This window comes from Lucilia sericata, unplaced genomic scaffold (genome assembly GCF_015586225.1).
Source record: "Lucilia sericata isolate MDLA Ls3-8-SP2 unplaced genomic scaffold, ASM1558622v1 Contig000033F_arrow, whole genome shotgun sequence".
NCBI classification, from domain to species: domain Eukaryota; kingdom Metazoa; phylum Arthropoda; class Insecta; order Diptera; family Calliphoridae; genus Lucilia; species Lucilia sericata.
In genome coordinates, this window is record NW_023994071.1 from 562,019 (window position 1) to 583,496 (window position 21,478).

The window sequence follows — 21,478 nt, forward strand, 5'->3', positions numbered from 1 at the left end:
CATTGTTTGCATCATGTTTGGAACATTTGATTATTTGTTTTAATATTGACATTCGTTACCTAAATACAACATACAATATTTACAGAGTCAAGTTCTAAGGCGCAATTTACATGAAGACTTTTCAGACGTCTGTTTTTTCCAATTCTCTTTTAAGAATCTTCCAAAAAATCATGAACATTTATACGGTGATTTTTTACATGCAACTATGCATGTCTTTTTTTGATGTTTAATTGTATAATCCTTTTTAATTACTTATTCGTAATAAAAATAAAATGAAATTTTTAACATAAAAACCATTTAATTTGATTTAAAAAAATTTAATTACACGCTTTAGTATTTTTTTAATGCAAATTTTAATGTTTTCATGTAAAAAAAGACATAATTATTTTTTTACATGAGCATAATATCAACAGTACGAATGAGTTTAAAGAGGAATGTCAAAAACAATCATGAAAATCCCAAATCATGTTTGTTTTCTTACCCCCCATTCTTCTCTACCCCGCTCACCACCAATCATCGACAAACATGAAAACAGACGTCTGGGCAAACATGAAAAAAATCATCGTGTAAATTGGGTGAAACATGAAAACAGACGTCTGGGCAAACATGAAAAAAAATCATCCTGTAAATTGGGTGTAACATAGAGCATTTAAATTGATAATTCACTGCAAAGTAACAAAAACCAGTATTTTTGTCATTACTCTTTATCCTCTGATTGACACATCAAAAATCAATACATACAGTTAATCTCAAAAATAAGTATACAGAAATACTGACAATTGGTTTTATTTAAAAAAGGATATTTTTTCAAAAATCAAAAAAGTAACATATTTATTTATTTATTAAAAACAATTATGATAATTATTATTCACTACTTTTTTCCGGGTTATTTTGGTTACTTGAGTTCTCATTTAAGGTGTAGTTAAATAGGTACAAAATTTGCGTCACAAAAGTAAGTATACAGATAATTTCAATATGTATTTGGCTTAATGATATTAACAAATTTCATGAAAATTTTACCTGTTTGAATGTAATTATTTTATAATAAAATATTCTGTACACTATAACATGGAAAAAATTCACTTTTTGTTCCGAAAAATTGGTAATTGATCTGAATATTATTTATAGGAGCATTTTTTCCTATTTAAGAACATTAAACCCCCGGAGTTTTGGATCGGGTATTCAATAATATCCCTCGTTTGTTCATTATGATGCATTGGAAGACGATATTTTAACTTTTAAATTAATTGTTTCTTTACAATAATTACAATCCATTGCGGAACATTGCCGTTTTTAACATAGTATAGAGTTCATATTCGATATTTAACGGCGATTTCCTAAAATTTATATCTTAAAATGCGATATTAATAATATTTGCACTAGTATCCATTAATTAAAACAAGTTTTTTGGTTCCAATCATCCATTACACACTCCTAAATACTACCAATAATCGTCAAATGGTGACCATGTCAATAACTTACACTACATATCGGTTCTGAAATTGATTATTGTCCAAAATAGTAAGATTTTTATATTAAATCAGGCTCAATTGGTGGTATGAATACCAATTGAACAATTTTGAACACGGATATATCTTAATTTGTTGCTAGAACAAATAAAATGTCCGATCCATAAAACATGGTTATAGTATCGAGTATATCAAGATATGATTGGTAGCATTATTGTATGCTTTGGAAATCGGAGTATTTGGAAAACCTGTTTAAATTAAAGAAAATATATAAAATTATCCAAATTTTAAAGTTTATGTTATAAGTCTTAAGAAATCGGAGTTAAGTTTCGGTTTTTTAAGAACGTACTGTGTTCAAAATAGCCAAATCCATGTACATAACATTAATTTCGAAATAACAACTCTTTTCAAAAGTTAAAAATTCTATTTCCAATGCATCATTTGGAGGGTTCAATGACCACCAGATCCACAATCCGGGGTCTAAAGTGGAAAAAAATCGTAGAAATGAGAAAAAACTGTTCTACTAATTAATTCCGGAGCCAATCGGCCCAAATTTCAAGATTTCGGAACTAAAAGTAGATTTTTTCCAAGTTATTGTGTAAAAAATATTTTATTAAAAAGTAATTATATTAATACAAGTAAAATTTTCATAAATTTTGTTAATATCATTAAACCAAATATATACTGAAATGATCTGTATACTTACTTTTGTGACGTAAATTTTGCACCTTTTTAACTTTAGCTTAAATGAGAACTCAAAGAACCAAAATATGAAGAAAAAAAGTAATGAATAATAATTATCATAATTGTTTTTAATAAATAAATGTGTTACTTTCTTGTTTTTTGAAAAAATAATATGTTTTTTTAAATAAAACCAATCGTCAGTATTTCTGTATACCTATTTTTGTGATTAACTGTACATACATACTAGAAGATTAATTGTACATAATTACATCTGTAAAAACATATGTTTTTTGTTTTGATTATAATAAATATAATTGTTTGCATAAATTGTCAATTATGTCTGAAGAACAACAAAAAGCTGCAGCTCTTGATGATTATAAACAACAACGAGCTTCATCAAAGGGTAGCATTACAAGAATGAGAAATACTATTGATTCTAATCTGTCACATACAGAACTGGGTTGCAGGTTGGGTATAGTGGAGTCGTATTACAAACAAGCACTATATTATCAAACTCAAATTGAAAAACTCAAACCTTCAGATGATAATCGAGCCTATTTCAGCTCGTGAATTATTTATGAATTATTTATCTCCACAAAAACTAAAATACTGACATTAATGGGTGATAGACGCTCCAGTGTACACGAAGAATCCATTTTGTTTCCTCACATCCTACAAACTAGACTACCAAATTTGAAATTACCAAAATTTGATGGGAAATATTTGGAATATAAAAACTTCATTAACACATTTAATAATTTAGTGAACAACGATAGAAACATACCAACTATGGAAAAAATCAATCATTTGCTGTCTTGTCTAAATGGAGAAGCTTTAGCCACTATTCAAGCTTTCCAAGTAACAGAAGAGAACTATGAAAAGGCGTTAACCAGACTAAAAGAGAGGTATGACAATGATACATTAATATTCTTAGAAAATATAAATGCCATGTTCGAAATACCAAAAACAAGCAAACCGTCACCCAAACAGCTTAGACACATTGTTGATACCGTGTCTGCTTTGTATGGATCTTTAAGTTCTCTTGGATCATCAAAACAAATATGTGATGCTGTTATAATACATTTAGTTATGAGTAAAGTTGATTTCGAAACTAAGCAGAAATGGGAAGAATCAATAGATTTTTCCAAACTCCCATCATGGTCTAGCTGTTGTTCAATGTTAGATAAAAGATGTCAGCAGTTAGATGCACAATGTAGACGAAATAGTAAATCACACTCATCAAACCATCAAAACGTATCAACTAGTCATCACCAAAATAAACAAACCTTTCTAGCTAAACAACTAAACTCAACATGCACATATTGCTTAAAATCTGGCCATTTTATATCGAAGTGTCAACAATTTATTGTACTTCCAGTAGATCAACGCATTGATCAGATTAAAAAATTAAAAAAATTGTTTCAACTGTTTTTCAAATGAACACGATGTATCACATTGTTCTTCACGATACTCATGTAGATTTTATAAAGAGCGTCACCACTCACTATTGTATCAACAAAATGAGCCTTTACAATCCACATCTGCTGCAGTTTTTCATCCCACTACTCTAACCAATGCAAACCCTACAAATGTAATACTTGCAACAGCTGTTGTACTAGTTCGTGATAAATATGGTAAGTTTCAGTTTGGCCGAGCACTTCTTGATTCCTGCTCACAAGTAAACTTTATCAGTGATGAATTATGCAATTGTTTGAAACTAAAACGAAATAAAAATCATACAGATGTAATTGGTATTGGGTCCACCGAACTTAAGGTTCATTTTAAAACTCAAACTACAATCAAGTCGCGGTTAAATAACTTTGAGATGCCTCTCGAACTTTTAGTAACAAAAAAATTTACTGGTTACCATCCTGATGAAAATATCGACATCAAAGATTTTAATTTACCAGCGAATGTGAAATTAGCTGATCCAGGATTCAATGTACGAAGTGGCATTGACATGTTACTCGGAGCAGAAACTTTTTTTACACTATTGTCTGTAGGACAAATTCATCTTGTTGGAAATTTGCCAACACTTCAAAAAACGCTGCTTGGCTGGGTAGTATCGGGGAAGTACCAAACAAAATCTAAAACTCTCGCTTCTTCAATTTGCACTACAGTAAATTTGAATGTCGATGTTAGTAAAAGTATTGAAATGTTATGGAAATTAGAATCAGTTGAAGACCTACGCCAAACCATGTCTATCGAGCAACAAAATTGTGCAAATCATTTTAAGGAAACAGTGTCAATACAAGGTGATGGACGAATAGTTGTCAAGCTTCCATTAAAAAAAGATCCAAGTGTACTTGGAAATTCTAGTGAAGTTGCAATGAACCCTTTTCTGTCTCTGGAAAAAAAATTAATAAAAACTCCAAAACTTCATTTGGAGTACAAACTATTTATGAAGGAGTATGAAGATCTTGGACGCATGTCACGTGTAGACAATCAAAACATCCCTACATCATCTTATTACATTCCCCATCACTGCGTGTTAAAGTCAAACAATAACCCAACAAAATTGCGCGTTGTTTTTGATGGGTCATGTAAAAGCTCATCACAAGTATCTTTAAATGACATTATGATGGTAGGCCCAAAGGTTCAGAATGATTTACTAATTACTCTACTTCGTTTCAGATGTCATCGTTATGGGATGACAGCAGATATTGTCCAAATGTACCGACAGGTAATGGTACATCCTAGCGACCGGCATCTCCACCTATTGAAACATTTGCACTAAACACTGTTACTTATGGGACTGCTTCGGCCCCATACTTGGCCATACGTAGTTTATTATTTGCAACCGAACAATTTCCTGAGTCATATAGTATTGGAAAAACAGTCATTACAAATGATTTTTATGTGGACGATATGTTAACGGGAGCAGATGATTTTCAAAAACTGGAAGTTATTAAGAATGAAGTTACTGAAATATTGTCAAAATCAAAATTTTCCCTTTCAAAATAGCACAGCAATCACCCAAAACTCAGTACAAATACTGTTAATATAAAGGAAATTAATTTTGACAGCAATGTAGCATGTACTCTTTGGATATCTTGGCATCCAACAGATGACACTTTCCAATTTAAATTTTGTCCTAATAAAGAGCTTTCACATGTACCAAAGAGAACCATTTTATCGTTAGCCTCTACACTATTCGACCCAATGAGTTTAATAAGTCCCTTGATTATTAGGGCAAAAATACTTTTGCAACAACTGTGGTTGAATAAATGTGATTGCAATGAGTCCGTACCACAAGCAATCCATACATCGTGGCTCAGTATTGTTGAGGACTTCAAACAAATTCCAATTATAAAAATTCAACGATTTGTACGTATATCTAACTGTGTAAAATTACAAGTCCATGGATTTGGAGATGCGTACATTTAAGCTTATGGATGTTGCATCTATTTTAGATACGAAGATTCAGTTGGAAATGTGACCGTAAACCTAGTGGCATCAAAATCACGTGTGGCCCCGTTAAAGACAAAGACATTGCCTCGTTTAGAGCTTTGTGCTTCTCACTTACTATCAAAATTTTGGAACAAATTAAAACTATATTTTGAATGCAACATATCTGACACATGTTTTTGGTCTGATTCTCAAGTAGCCCTTCATTGGATAAATACACACTCCTCTAATTCTAATAATGTCATTTGGCGATATGTTGAGTCTGAAAACAATCCAGCTGACTTGATATCTAGTGGCTGCACTACTTCACATCTGCTACAGTCTCATTGGATAAATGGACCTCCATTTTTAAGAAAATCATCCGAAGAATGGCCTCCAAATTATATCATAAATTTAACTGATGAAGAAATGAAGCTCGAAAAACGCAAAACAGTTTATTCAGTTCATATAAACACAATTCCTCACATGCTGAGTGTTATTCATAAATATTGTAATTACATAAAATGTATTAGAGTATTATCATACGTTTTGCGTTGGAGATATGATGGCTGAGATAAGAAGCACTTTATATCATATCATATGGGTAATTCAAGGTCATTATTTTTCAAACTGTATTAAGGAGCTTCGGCAACAAGACACTTTAAAAGGTACTTTGTCGTCTTTAAAACCATTTATTAATGAAGTGGAAGGATTGCAACTTTTACGAGTTTATTAAATGCAAATTTGCCAATGTCACATAAGTTTCCATTTATTCTTCCAAAGGCTGATCCATTTGTTAAGGCAATGGTAATTTATTATCATTGCAAAAATTACCATGCTGGGCCTCGCGCTTTAGTAGCAATATTACAACAACAGTTCTGGATTATTAATTGTCGATCATTGGCAAGGTAAGTCGTGAATCATTGCATTCAGTGTATACATTACAAACCGAAATTATTAACGCAAATAATGGGAAATCTTCCAAAGGACCGTGTCGCTGGAAGTCGTCCGTTTGAGATTGTGGGTGTAGACTTTGGTGGTCCCATTCCAACCTACCTGCACATTTGTGGTAAACACCCTACTAAATCATACATAGCAGTTTTTATATGCTTTGCCACTAAGGCAGTCCATTTGGAATGTGTCTCAGATTTGTCTTGTGATGCATTCATAGTTCTCTGAAGCGTTTAATTGGAAGAAGAGGAGTTCCATCGAAAATATATTGCGATAACGCTACTAATTTTGTTGGAGCAAACAACAAGTTAAAGTAATTCAGAGAATATTTTCAACAGCCTTCAACAATAAATGCCGTTAAGCAGTATTGCGCTTCAAGATTTTTAGAACTTTCGTTTATACCACCTCGCGCTCCACACTTCGGTGATTTATGGGAGGCGGCGGTGAAATCTGCCAAATCCCATTTGTACCGTACACTCTCATCATCACGTTTAACATTTGAAGAACTTACAACAGCATTAATTGAAATAGAAGCAGTAATGAATTCAAGGCCCTTAACACCATTATCAACTGATCCAAACGACTTAAAAGTCATTACACCTGGACACTTTCTAATAGGCTGTCATTTACAACATATACCAGAATACGTTAATACCACATCCGAAATATCCAATTTAAAACGTTGGCAAAGAATTGCTGCAGTAAAAACTCACTTTTGGCACAGATGGCATACTGAATATTTATCACGTTTACAAAATAGCTACAAGTGGAAGACGCCTTCGTACAATCTAAAAGTGGGTGATATGGTTTTAGTACATGAAGATAATCTACCTCCGATGAAATGGGCCACAGGCAGAATAATTAAGGTATTTGAAGGCACTGACGGTTGCATAAGAGTAGCTGAAATAAAAACACCTTTAGGATGTTTTCGAAGACCAATAGCCAAGTTAGCCTTACTTCCTATCAATTAAAACTGGGAGTTTTAATGGGCCCCGGCATGTTCGGTCCTTTATTTATATTACATATGCTGTACCTTTTTATCTTCTTTTTTCATTTATTTTAATGTTTCTCAGAGAGTCAAAATTAACTTCAAATTGATACATATTATATTGTTTTTGTGTTTTGGAAGATAACCGTTTATATTCTTTTGTCTTACTTTATGCCCAATGTAACAATATTATATTTTTTAGTCTACAACGAGATTTGATACAAATAAAACTTGTTATACTACCTTTTGTCTTTTATTTAAAACAAATAAATCTACGGGTCGGTCAAATCAGGCTGTCCTTAAACAACAATTAATATACAATCAGCTCGTCGTCCCGGAATTATCTTCACGTATATCACAAAATCCAAAAAATTGAGTTAGGGTAATTTTTTGGGGTAAAATTTGAAGATCTATCGATCTAATCAATCCACAGGTTTCTATCTCTTGTGGTTTACGAGTTATTCAGTAGCTATTTTATTGTATATCCACTTTTCTTAAAAATTTAATGTGTTATCTTACCGTATATGCCATTTTTGTGGATATACAGCAAAAATTGTATGAAATTATTGAAATAAAAAAAGTTGTGTTATCTTCACGCATGTGTAAAAGATAAAAATACTGGAAATAGTCTACATATAACACCGTCCGACACTCAAAATTAGACACGAATTAGATGATATAAGTCTGAAACTAGAGATTAAATGATGCTAAACTGCTTTCACAGTTTTTTATTTCGTGATCCTGTTTCCTTGTACTTACCATACTTTGCAAAATTTGATGTCAAAATAACAAGAAGAGTTGGGAAATATTTTGAGCTATTTTTGTTTTATTCTGTCAGGATCAAAATATGTCAAAAATGCCTTCAAAATTTTTTTCTGAAAAAATAATTCTGAAAACCTAAATAGATATTAGAGGATAAAAATTTTAAAAGACATTTTTGACATCTTCTTATCCTGACAGTATAAAATAAAAATACTACAAAATATTTCCCAACTCTTCTTGTTCTTTTGACAACTTTGGCATTGTTTGAGTAGTGGAAGAATTTTTATTTTTTTTTTTTTTTTTGAAAAATTTACTTCATTAAAACTTTGAAGTCCTTTAAAAAAGACACTGGATTGTATTAAAATTATTTAAACAATAGCAATTACAAAATAATACAAATTTCGTATATAAACCCAGCAAAAATCTGGAAATGACTTGTACTTACTAAACAACTTTTCAACTTACCGTTTGCGTTACTTAGAAGAAAATTAAATTTGTATGTAAAAACCATTATTTGACGAACAATAAAATAGCTAAGCAGTGGTGCAGTGAGTAGAATATTTGACTAACAAACGGAAGACATTGGCTCGTATACTCGCTGGCTCTTTTTGTTATTAAAAACAAAACATCTTCCTCAACAAGTACTTCTTTAACTCCCTATTTGTAAGCGATGCGGTAAATACTTGCCTCCAATGACACCGCCTTGTTAATATATTGAGTTAAAATGTTAATGAAAAGAGGTTTTATTAGCTTTTTAACTCATTACTTTTCAATGTAAGTTTTTCTTGGGAAGTTAGCTAAACATCTGCGTTTGAGAGATGAACTTAAAAATGATGCATATTGTATTAGAATAAATAAACATAAACAAAATGTGTGTATATTAACTAAACTAATAAATACCAATTTTTGTTACTGCACGAATAACGGATATACGTCAAGATAATTTGAGAGAAAAAACATAATGCAGTTTTTATCAGTACATTTTCACGTATATGCCATAAATTGAAAAAATAGTTCTCAAAAAGTGGTTTATACAACAAATTTGGAAAATTCTTCTTGAGCTAAAAATTACCATATCTTGAAAAATTTACTCCATGACTTTCGATATTTTTACAGTAATCGATGAAGAAAAATCATATATATATAGGAAATATATTTCTATACCCTATGCAGGTGCGGGAGTTGTAGGCCTCCAATGTTATGATATATAATTGAACATGTCTCGGCTACTAATTAATATATATGGTCAACATCGGTATCAATAGAAAGGTCTCAGAAATATCTTTCCACCGATATACAATATTTCATATATCTTTAACGTATTGAGAGCAAGAGTCCAATTTTATGTTTTCTCGTATTGTTTTTTTACATAAGCATTGTGATCTCAAAAATATATCGATATAATATCACATAAAATTTTGTAGACAAAATTTTGGGCTTTCATGTGATATACATGTATATGATTGAGACCCTATCTCATCTCAATCGCGCGTTTTTAATTATTATTATTGAAAATTTTAAAGTTACTTGCACTTGTAAAATAAAATGTAGTCATGCATATATATATATGTATATATACATATATCGAACATATCGGATAACTAGTAATCGAGCCATATAAATTACATTTAATAAAAATCAATGATTTTAAAAATATAAATTTTTAGACATCCACAACGACTGCATTTAATAAGATAGGGCTCTTAAACATATATCATATGAAAGCCTAAACTATTGTCTACAATATTTTATATGAAGTACCGTTATGCTATGTTTCCACTGAGGCGTTTTGAGTAAATCTTGTTGATTTGTCCAAAACTAGTTGAAATCATGTAGATTTCCCATACATTTTTGACAAACCCAAATCTACTTAATCCACTAGATTTGATTTAAAACATGTCGAAAATGTATTTTATCGAACAAGATTTGCTTATGCAACACTGCGTTGTGTCTAGGATAAGCAAATGCGACCATAGGCTATCCCTTCAAATGAATGTTTTCATCGAAAAAGTGTCATGTTACTTCAAAATAAAAAAGAACAAATAATAATTTTAAAATTGTTGGCATTTAATAAATAAATTTATACAATTAAAACAGTAAGTTTGTATTTTTAATGTTTAAATTTAAAAAAAAATCATTTTATTTTCGTTATATGACAGGATTTGTTCGAAAATTCGAATCTCAAAAACGAGTAAGCTCAGTGGAAACACCTCGAAGAGGTTTACGCAAATCTGGTAGATTTGAAGCCAATGGAAACATAGCATTATATCGATATATTTTTGAGATAACGGTGCTTTTGTAAAAAGACAATATTAGAAAACATAAAATTTCACCCTGGCTCTCAATGGGTTAATTATTTATGTGATGTTATATATCAATCAAATGATATTTCAATGACCTTATTATTGATACCCATATCGAGCATATATATAAATAATTAATCGACACATCCAAATCTAGTTAATCTACTAGATTTGATTTAAAACATGTCGAAAATGTATTTTTTCGAACAAGATTTGCTTATGCAACACTGCGATGTGTCTAGGATAAGCAAATACTTCTTTGCGCTATCCATTCAAATTGAATGTTTTCATCGAAAAAGTGACAATTTATTTCGAAGTTTAAATAAAAGCAAATTATAATTTTAAATTAGTGGCGTTTAATAAATAAATTTATTCGTTTACAACTGTAATTTTTTATTTTTAATATGTAATTTTAAATAAAATTAACTTTATTGTGGATATGAAAAAATAAAGTGACAGAATTTGTTCGAAAATTCGAATATCAAAAATGAGTAAGCTCAGTGGAAACACCTTGAAGGGGTTTACGCAAATCTAGCAGATTTCAAGCCAGTGGAAACATACCATAATATGTGATTCTCAATAGAATTACTGAAAAAGAAAATGACGAACTCAAACCCGAATAAGTAGGATGATTATCCTTGTATAATTAACAAAATCATATTCATAAAATTTTCTTAATATTCTTAAAATTTATCAAAATGGTATACTTGATGTTGTTCTCTGATATTTTCTTGTGGTTGCCTTTTTATTTAAAAATTCAAAAATAATTATTATTTTCGGTCCCTGCTTTTCTTTAATCAGAATAAAATTAAATTCGATTTACTTTTTACTAGATTTGTGTACTCGGTTGTAAAACGAGAAAAATTATGAGAACTCGTTTTAAAACGATAAATTTACTCGGATTCGGCCCTAAAATTTAAAGTCTTGTGAATAAAAATGGATCAGCATTATTGTTTAACATATTAAAACAAAGAAAAATTTTACGTCTAAAGGTGATTTCTTAAAATCTAAAAACGTATGTATATTTCCGTGTATTTTGTTTTGGCAGGTCACATAAGTTAAGATGGAAACAACTAGGAAATAATTTAATTTTGCCTCTAAATTTCAATCCCTTTCAAAGGCCAAGGCGACAGGATTGGGAAGGAGAATTTGATGAAACTGGAATGTTTTATTTTTCAACTAAACAATTAGTAAGCAAAAATAGTTTACAAGACAATAGGTAGGTACATACAAACGCAGATTTTTTTATTTTTATTATCTTTGAATGTGTGTACTCTTTTTTAGGTGTGCAATAGTAGAAGTCGATGCCCAAGATGCAATAGAGATTGATAATTTGAATGATTTAAAAATGGCGCAATGTATGCTTGAAGTGACTAAATAAAAAAATAAATAATATGTATATCAACTGCGGTGATCGTGTTACTTCTTACAATTGAATAATTTAAATAGCTCAGCAGTATTGGAATGACTTTGAGCACAAAAATTATTTTTATGCACTGAAATCTTTAAAAAAATAAACTTTATAATTGTTGTTTTACTTGTGATGTACATATGTATATGTATTTACTGATTTTATATTAATTTTTTGGATTTTTCTTGTAAATCGTATATTTTTCCACAGTTATAAAAGTCAATTTGTGTTTATTTGTTTGTGGCTGTGTTTGAAGTTTATAGACACCTAGACGACTGGACCAATTTTATTAAAATTTTTTCCATACATAAGAAGTATGGAACAAAGCTTTAAAAGAATTCATTCCCTATTTTTTTTTAATTGAATCACATTTTAATGAATTGCCAAATCCTTAAATTTCCTGAGATTTAATTCATATAAGTGTAGTTAAAATAAATCGTGAAGAATTAATTAAGAATTAAATTGAATTTAAAAATGTTTCAATCATTTTTATTGATTTTTAAATTCCCTCTAAATCAACGGTTTTGATAGATTTATTGGAAAAATAATTATTTATAATTATATTTGTATTTTCATTAATTCAAGCAATTAATCGCCAAAATTTTATCGGTTAACCAATCGACGGTTAACATCAATACATTAAAACATATGCATGTACATAAATACGCATGCTTCAATACATACTTACATCAAAATATGCATCAATACATACTTTCATTAACACATACATACATCGACACATTCATTCCTTCCATTATTCATTTATAATACAAATAATATGAATAACACAAATAAGTACAGTGCAAATCACAAATAATTTCATTTATCTTCTCTTTTGTATTTTACATTAAAACATATACGTTTTAAACACTCTCCTTCTGGCCATCGTTGCTCTAAAGCGACATGGCCACACATCAAATTTGTTGACTCAAACGGTAAGTTTTTTGATTGTTAGGTTAGGTTAGGTTGATAGGAGGATGTATACTACATCAAATCCGAAGAAATACACCTAGGCCACCATCGGGCCTGTTGTGCGCTCCAATTCAAGAAAAAAAAAAAAAAAAAAATTGTTCACAGAAACTCTGTTTCCTGGACGTAATTCCTAAAAATCTTCCAATCGGTGTTGGTTAAGAATGTTATTTCCGGAATAACATCACTTCCAAGATACTTGGATCTAACTTCGACGAATGCCTGACAATGCCAAAGAAAGTGCTCCAGAGTTTCACTGTCCTCTCCACATGCTCTACATTCGTCTGAATCCGCACGTCCAATTTTGTATAGATGTGCACGTAATCCTGTGTGTCCACTCAGAATACGTACCATCATACTAACTTCAGACTTGCTCATTTTGAGGAGATTTCTCGTCTTGCTCTCATCAGGGTCACCCCATTGAATCTTTGTGGTTCTACCCACCGATTCATTATTCCAAGAGGCCTTATGGGATTCTCTCAATCATATTTTTAATTCAGCTTTTGTTGCGTCGAATGGTTTTGCGTTTGTTAGGTTAACTACATCGAGCTCCCTTCCCTTTAAAGCTATTACATTCGCCCTTTCGTTGCCGACTACTCCCGAGTGGCCTGGTACCCATATGATGTAAACCTTACCTCTGGGAGAGTATTCAGTTAAAGCTTTTTTACAATCCAATACGGTCTTAGATATAATTTTATCACCTGATATCGCCCTAATTGCCTTCTGGCTGTCGGTAAATATATTAAGCCCTGTGGGCGCCATATTTATTCTAATCCAATTTACACATTCCGTTATTGCTCGTACTTCTGCCTGGAAGCTTGTGTTATGATTAGGTAAACGGTGGTATATTTCTGTTTCTGGGTCTTCAATATGGAACCCCAGGCCCACTTTGTCCCCTAATTTAGAGCCATCCGTGTAGCAACGGATTCCTACTGGTATTTGCTCTAATGTTCCGCTTGACCTAGACATTCTATCTGGGATCAGGGTTTTAAAGTTTCCGACATATTCTGTGTCTGGTATACGATCAGGCACGTCCGATGATTGTGTATAACCTTCCAATTTGTCCAGTATACATTGATGACGTGTCCTATAACCGTTTCTGACCAGTTCGCCTAAAGTAGAGAGCCGTTCGGCTGTAAGCGCCGCCTCATATCTTATATACATATGTTTCAATGGGTGGAATATCTAGCAACGTTTCCAGAGCCTTGGTTGAAGTAGTACACATGTCATCACTTATACCCAAGCAGCATGTACGCTGAACTTCCTGTAGTAGTTTGATATTACACTTTTTGTTCAAAGCAGTCTACCAGATTATTGAAGCATAAGCTAGAATTGGTCTAATTACACTTTTATAAAGCCAATTTGTCATAGTAGGACTAAGACCCTATTTCATGCCTATGGTTCTCCTACATATCGCCCAGCACCGATGTGCCTTGTTGATCCTATCCTCTATGTGGTGTCTCCATTTTAATTTCCGGTCAAGTATTACACCTAAGTACTTAACTTTGTCTGTCACCGGTATCTTCTTGCACAGGAAAAAAGGTTCAGTATATCGTCACCTAAAACGCAAACGGCCCTATCTAACATTTTTAAAATTTTACAGGAGAAGCAAAAAACTATTTTAATTGAAAAGTTTGTCTCTATCAAGGGGATTTATTTGTAGTAAATAAACAAATTGTTTAATAGTGAAACCTATCATTTGTTATCATAGTTGACAATGGCGTATATAAAAATGGATAAATTGGACTTTTTACCTTTAATATTTAAATATTTTTGTAGATAGGTCCTTTTGTTTTTTGTCAATAAAATCGATAATTATGGTTGGAGGAGTCCAATTTTTGGAGTGGACATTTGTTTTGATGTAATACATTAGAATCACCAATAAAATCGATTTTGAATTTTTGGTTAGTTAGGACCGTTTGCGTTTCAGGTGACGATATGTAGAAATTTTTGTCTTTCTTGTGAAAAGACAGATTTCCGTCTTCGCCGGGTTAACATTGAGGCCTCTCGGTTGAGCCCAGCTCAAGGCCGTATTCAGAGCATCCTCAGCTCTTCTACACAAGTAATTTGGATCCTTTCCCTTTAAAAGTATTACGACATCGTCTGCATAGCAGACAGGTCTAAGTCCTTTCTCGGTTAGGGCCCTTAGGAGGCTATTAATCGTGGTAACCCAGAGTAAAGGTGACAAAATGCCACCCTGTGGTATACCGCGAAATACCTTTTTCTTGATAGTTATATCGTACATCTCGCAGCTTATCCATCTGTTCCTTAGCATGTAGTTGATCCAGTTACGGAGCACCCGGTCAACATAAAACTGGTCTAGGGATTGGATAAGGATATCAGTGTGCACGTTATTGAAAGCGCCTTCGATGTCAATGCATACCGCCAGTGTATACAGTTTGCTATCGAAAGATTCATCTATGTAGTGGACAACTTCGTTTAAAGCGGTTTCCACCGATCATCCCTTTACATAAGCATGCTGCTTAAATTTTAGGTCTTTGTCGGGTATACTGCTTTTAATCATACTATCGACTATCCGTTACAAGGTTTTAAGTAGGAAGGACGTAAGACTTATCGGTCGATAGGACTTAGATGTCGCATAGCTAGGTTTCCCTGGTTTGGGTCTTGCATCTTGCCATTTAACTGGGTATATGCCAATTTCAAGCATGCAGTGAATATCTGAGACACGTGTATGGAAACCAGACCCATCTCCATCTGTAAGAGTGCCGGGAAAATGCCATCCGGCCCTGCAGCTTTATAGGGAGCAAAGCTCTTGATTGCACTTTTAACCATGTCAGTTGTAATAACTATTTCCGTGTTACCCTCCCCTTCCTCCAATATCGGTTCATCTATGTTATTCGATATACCGGGTGGGAAATGAGAGTCCATTAGGAGTTTCATTGTCTCCTCCATATCCTCAAGCCTCCTGCCCGAGTCATCGATCATAGATTCCGGTTGGACATGAGTTTTTGATAAGAATTTTTTTATCTTCGATACGTCATTTATTCTATCTAACTGTTCACAGAAAAGTTTCCAGGAGTCTCGTTTGGCTTTTCGAACGATTTTCTTATATTCACCATGTTTATTACGATACTCATCCCAGTATACCGCGGTCTTTTTACGCCGTGCCCGGTTAAATAGTTTGCGAAGAGTCTTCCCAAGGTTCCGGATCTCCCCAGTTACCCAGGGTTTTTCCTGGGCAGATCTCCGCTCCGCAGAGGGCAGCTGTCCTCAAACGATTCAACCAGGGCACTTGTGAACGTTTCCACTTTGGCATCTATATCCTCTTTATTTCGACATTGAAAAGTGTCCTGACCTAAACGGTTCTTCAGTAAGGTCCCGAACATTGTCCAATTAGTTTTAGACTTATTCCGAAACTTTATCGGCTTTGGTGGTGGCCTTAGTATTTTGAATCTTATGTACCGATGATCAGAAAAGGAGTTAGTTAGTTAGTTTGAAAGGAGGATGTATATACATCAAATCCGAAGAAATACACCTAGGCCTCTATCGGGCCTGTTGTGTGCTCCTTAACCAGTGCCTCAGGTGGGAATCGAACCCACCACCTCCGGTCTACCAGTCTAGAACACTAACCACTAACCTACCGGAGGAGTGCTCGTCCGAAACTCTCCAATCCTGAATTTCGTTTATAAGCTCTTCTGAACATATAGTTATATCTAATACTTCTTCTCTGATTCTATTGACGAAGGTAGCTTTATTACCTAAGTTCAATGTTATCAAGTCTTTAGTATTAAGCAAATCCATGAGGGATTGTCCCCTGCGATTGGTGTTTGTACTACCCCAAGCTACTTGGTGCGAGTTGGCATCACAACCTATTACTATTTTCTTATTTTTTCTTTGTGCTTCTTCAACCAGTTTCATCAGATCCGACGTTGGTGGTAGTGTCGGATAATCGAAAGGCAGGTAAACAGATGCAAGGAATATGTTGCCACGACCTTGCATCCGATGTTGATAATCCTGTTGAGAGGAGAAAACATAAGTTCTTGTGACATAAGATACATGTTCTAGGGCGAGATCCTGTATCAGCGTAGAAATGTTGGAAATTTACGTGATTTAATCCAGAAACCTTGTTGCGAATCGTCCAAGGTTCCTGGATTAAAGCTATATGTATTTTACCTGTGTTAATTTTAGCCATCAGAGCGTTGGTAGCTGTCTCGCTCCTATGGAGGTTTATTTGGATAACCTCAATCATGGTCATCCATTAAACTGTCTTCCAGCGAGTTGGTGGTCACCTCCTCGCTCTTTGGATTTGACTCCTCCGGATAGCCTGAAGTGGCTATTAATGCAGTGGGTCCTTATCAGGCATAGGAATAGCAGTATTTTTAATAGACACATTCCCAATTCTGGAGAGCACTGCTGTTCTGTCTTCTGGCGGGTGAGTGATTTCCTCCTCGCTTTTAGGAGGAATGATGCTTTGGGTACTGTCTTAGGTGTTTTAGTGTCCTTATCGGGGCCGGTTTTGACAGCCCTTTCAATCGGCGCCTTCCCAATTTTGGAAAGGGCAACTACACTTTCTTCTGGCGAGTTAATGGTAAATTCCTCGATTTTAGGATTTGACTCCTCAACGTTATCAGTAGTGGATACTGATGCTGTGGTCTTAGGTTTTTTAGAGTCCTTTTCGAGGCTTGTTGTAACAGCCCTTCCAATCGGCACCTTCCCAATTTTGAATATGACAGCTTTAGAGGCGAAGTAAGCCCTACATTTATTCTTGGCAAGACTAGTCATGGATTTCTGGTCGATACCTATTACAAATAAAGTTCCCTCAGGTTCTTCTTTCCTGTAAAAGACATCCCATTTTTCCACGGCCAGCTCAGCATTTTGACTTCCAAGAATTTGCAGTATACGTTCATTAGCCAGTTTACTGCACCATCCTTTTACGTAGACAGTGGACGCCCATGCTGAACTCGCAGCTCTCGCTCTCTATTGGTTGTTTGCCCTTAGAAGCGATTGCATGGTCCACTATCTTATTGTTGACCAGGTCTTCTATTTTACTCTGTTGGTCTATTGGAATTTTGCCTGTCGGATTACCGGCATCGTAAACTGCATAGCAGAGATCGTCCCGGTGCCTACTTCTGGCAACTTTGGCGTAAGATGGCGGCTCTTTTCCTTTTCCTCCGTCTAGCTTCTCCTTCCTCGTTTTTCGGGGCTTCTTTTGAGAGTCCCTTACCTTCGAGGTTGATTTCGCCGACGTGTTCGTCTTCGGAATATCTGGCTTGACGTTGTCACCCTTACCCGCAGGATTCTGACTTGAGATTCCTTTGAGTGAAGTATGGCTTGGCTTCGACTGTGTTTTAGAAGACGGGGAGCTCTTTTTCTTCTTAGGTTTATTCTCAGTTGTCAACTCCTCGGGAGACCTGATCCTTTTTGCCTCAGATCTTGTGAGAGAGTCCGATTTTTCCTTTGGAGTGTCGTGGGATTGACTAACTATTATTTCTTGAAGCATCTTTTTCAACTTCCTCCTCTGTGCTCCAGAAAGTCTTTTCTTAGTAATAGGTAGTTTAGCTATGCTATCACTCACCTCTTTCACCATTTGCTCTACTTCATCCTTTTTGGGATTTGCTATAATGGTATTAATCTTATCATCTGAGGATTCAGAGTTGGAACCCTCACCTATATTTAAAGGCTGAGGTAGCTTAGAGCTCTCTCCGAGTACATCCTTCTCTTTCACCCCTATATTTTTGCCAGTGGCATGCTGTACACTTGACGCATTGTCCGCCACGGAGGCCAAGGTACACACCTCCGTAGTAGTATTTTGCTCACGATTGCAGGATGACGACGACACGTGACTCGCGAGTAGATCAACACTTGCCGCCGGTACTGGGTTATTTAGGCCCTGCACCGTAACTTTTATCTTTTTATTTTTATTTTCCATACACACCGCATATATACATGTGAGTTTTTTTCACTAACACAATTGAAAAACTTACCGTTTGAGTCAACGAATTTGATGTGTGGCCATTCCGCTTAAATCGTTGGCGGCCAAACACTACCCCGGGGTAGTTATATAACAGGGTTGTAGTGGAAAAATAAAAGAGTACACAAATGGAAATATGCATGATAAAAATATGAAGGTAGTGTCATTTCTCTCTCTGAAAAAACTTTTTGAAGTTTGTCGGTATTTTTTGAAATATAAATTTTGTAAATAATAAAAAGTCGTTGCCACTTTTTAAAATGGGGAAATTTGTTTTGGGAAATTGTTACCCAAATTTGTGATTTATATAATAAAATTAGAAAATACATATGTATGTAAATTCACTAAAACGATACATTTAATTTAATTAATTTCATTGTATTCAGTCGGTGTTGTGATTTCGTATGATACGGACCAAGGCGAATTCAGATAAGGTGGTGTTATTCTATCAGCTGATTATTTTTTTCTTAATTCGCCTGGTTTATGTTGCTGTCAAAGTTTGTTATTGTTTACATTTTTATATTTAAAAATTTCCGTTAAACGGAGAAAAACTTCGTTAATATTTTGAATTATTTATGTAAAATATCTAAAAATACCAAGCATCTCGTAAACAAATATCATTTTATTTAAATAATGGCATTATTGGTATGTATACAAATATGTTATTTAAGAAAAATATTTTTTTCTATTAAATGTTAACACATTACACAATATTGTTTTATATTTTATATTAAAATTGTGTAGATAACGTGATTAACTTAAAAAATCTCTTCCGGAACACTTTATATAAAGAAACACATATGAAGAATTTAGCCGAACAGCGGCAGCTTACTTTTACATATGGCTTAATTTTGAAATCTATTAAATGTTAACAAATTAAACAATATTGTTTTATACATACACTATGTAGATAAAGAGATTAACTAAAAAAAGTCTGTTCCGGAACGCTTTATATAACAAAACCCATATGAAGTATTTAGCCGTCCGGCGGCTGCTACATTGTGGCCAAATATTGAAAATTGTTCCGCCTGAGTAGAATTATCCATTCGAAACAAATATTCATTCATTCGTAATATAATATTTTCATGAATATGTACTTTTTTAGGTTTATTTTTCACAAAAAATTAAGTTTTACTTAACTCCAGGCACTCAATTAAAAATTTTGCAAATTAATCTGCCGGAATATAATTTTTCGATTGAAACAAACATTATTCAATTCAGAATATATTTTCCTCACAAATTTTCATATCATTATCTTTATTTTTTAATAAAATATAAACATTTTACAAAAAATTTTTCATCAAATGAATTCGCCGTACATATGGTTTTTGACATCTACGTAAACCAAATGCAAAAACAAAATACATGTAAAATGTTGTTGTTGCAGAACTGCCACCACCTTATCTGAATTCGCCTTGATACGGACGTTGTTTGCGCTTTGACTTAATAAAGAAACACAGATCAAAACATAAATATAAATAAATAAAAAAACAAAAATGAAACGCAGTCGCGAAAATGATACTTCTGTTTCAATTTGCAAGCTAAAATGATAAAAACAAATACTAGTAGTACGGCGAGAACCGTTACAAATAACAATAATTATTGGTAGCCTCTACAAACTGTAGAGGCTGATAATGAAACAATAGTATCAAAAACAAAAACAACACATTCCTCCAATAACAATACTTAAAAGTAAAATTGAACAATTGCATGAATTATGCAAAAAGAGTAATGTTAGCAATTATGCTATAAGAATTTCAATTGGATTAAAACTTTTTTGTCAAAATCAAGAGGATTTTGATAATATATCAAAATATTTAACATCAAATAACTTTGAATTCCTTACGTATGCTACCAAAAATGATAGACCATACAAAACCTTATTGTTTGGCTATGACAAATCTGATGTCTTGTCGTTAAAAACAAAATTAATATCCATGGGTTAAGATTGCACAGATGTCAAAATGATTACTAAATCTGGGTGGGGAAATACTGACCTTGTATTCTATATTGTTTATTTTAAAAGACAAAGCATAACACTCAAAGAACTTAGAGAAAAATACTCGTCAATCCAGTTCCTTAAAGTTAAGTGGCAGTTCCATAGAAATAGGAAAAATAAAATAACGCAATGTTACAATTGCCAAATGTTTGATCACGGTTCCTCTCTGTGCTGTCAAAACATTTTGTTCTAAATGTTCAGGTGAACATAAAACGACGGAATGCAACGTAAATATTATTAAATGTGCAAATTGTAGAGGTGATCACCCGTCATCGTCACCAAATTGTCCAAATCGTGTAAGTTATATCGAGTTGAAACAACGTTATATGTCCAAAAACAGATATCAAGGTCATAATAGACAAAGAGTTTTTGTTAATACTACCAACAAAAAAACTGGAAAACTCTCAATTTCCCGCACTTCACTTGAGTGACCCCCCTACAAATAGCACAAAGTATGCAGAGGTGTCACTTTTGACATTTAAAAAGTCTAAAATCAACTTTTGTTTGATTTTGAAATAGTTTGGTGAGAAGAGGTATATAAAATACAGCTAAAAAAATTATTGAAATCGTTTTGTGCGAAAGAGAGGGAAATAGTTTTTTGCTTGTGACGCCTCTGTATACCCTGT

General features: G+C 33.3%; 1 protein-coding gene across 1 annotated transcript in view; it reads left to right on the plus strand.

Annotated features, from left to right (window-relative positions):
- The window catches only part of LOC119612161 (N-acylneuraminate cytidylyltransferase), a 147,536-nt gene extending 135,449 nt beyond the window's left edge, over positions 1-12,087 (plus strand). The window contains exons 4-5 of the mRNA XM_037967892.1: positions 11,593-11,763; positions 11,829-12,087. Coding sequence (XP_037823820.1) covers positions 11,593-11,763; positions 11,829-11,925 — 268 coding nt within the window. The 3' untranslated portion in view covers positions 11,926-12,087. The remainder of the gene's footprint in view (positions 1-11,592; positions 11,764-11,828) is intronic.
- Positions 12,088-21,478: the final 9,391 nt, after the last annotated feature.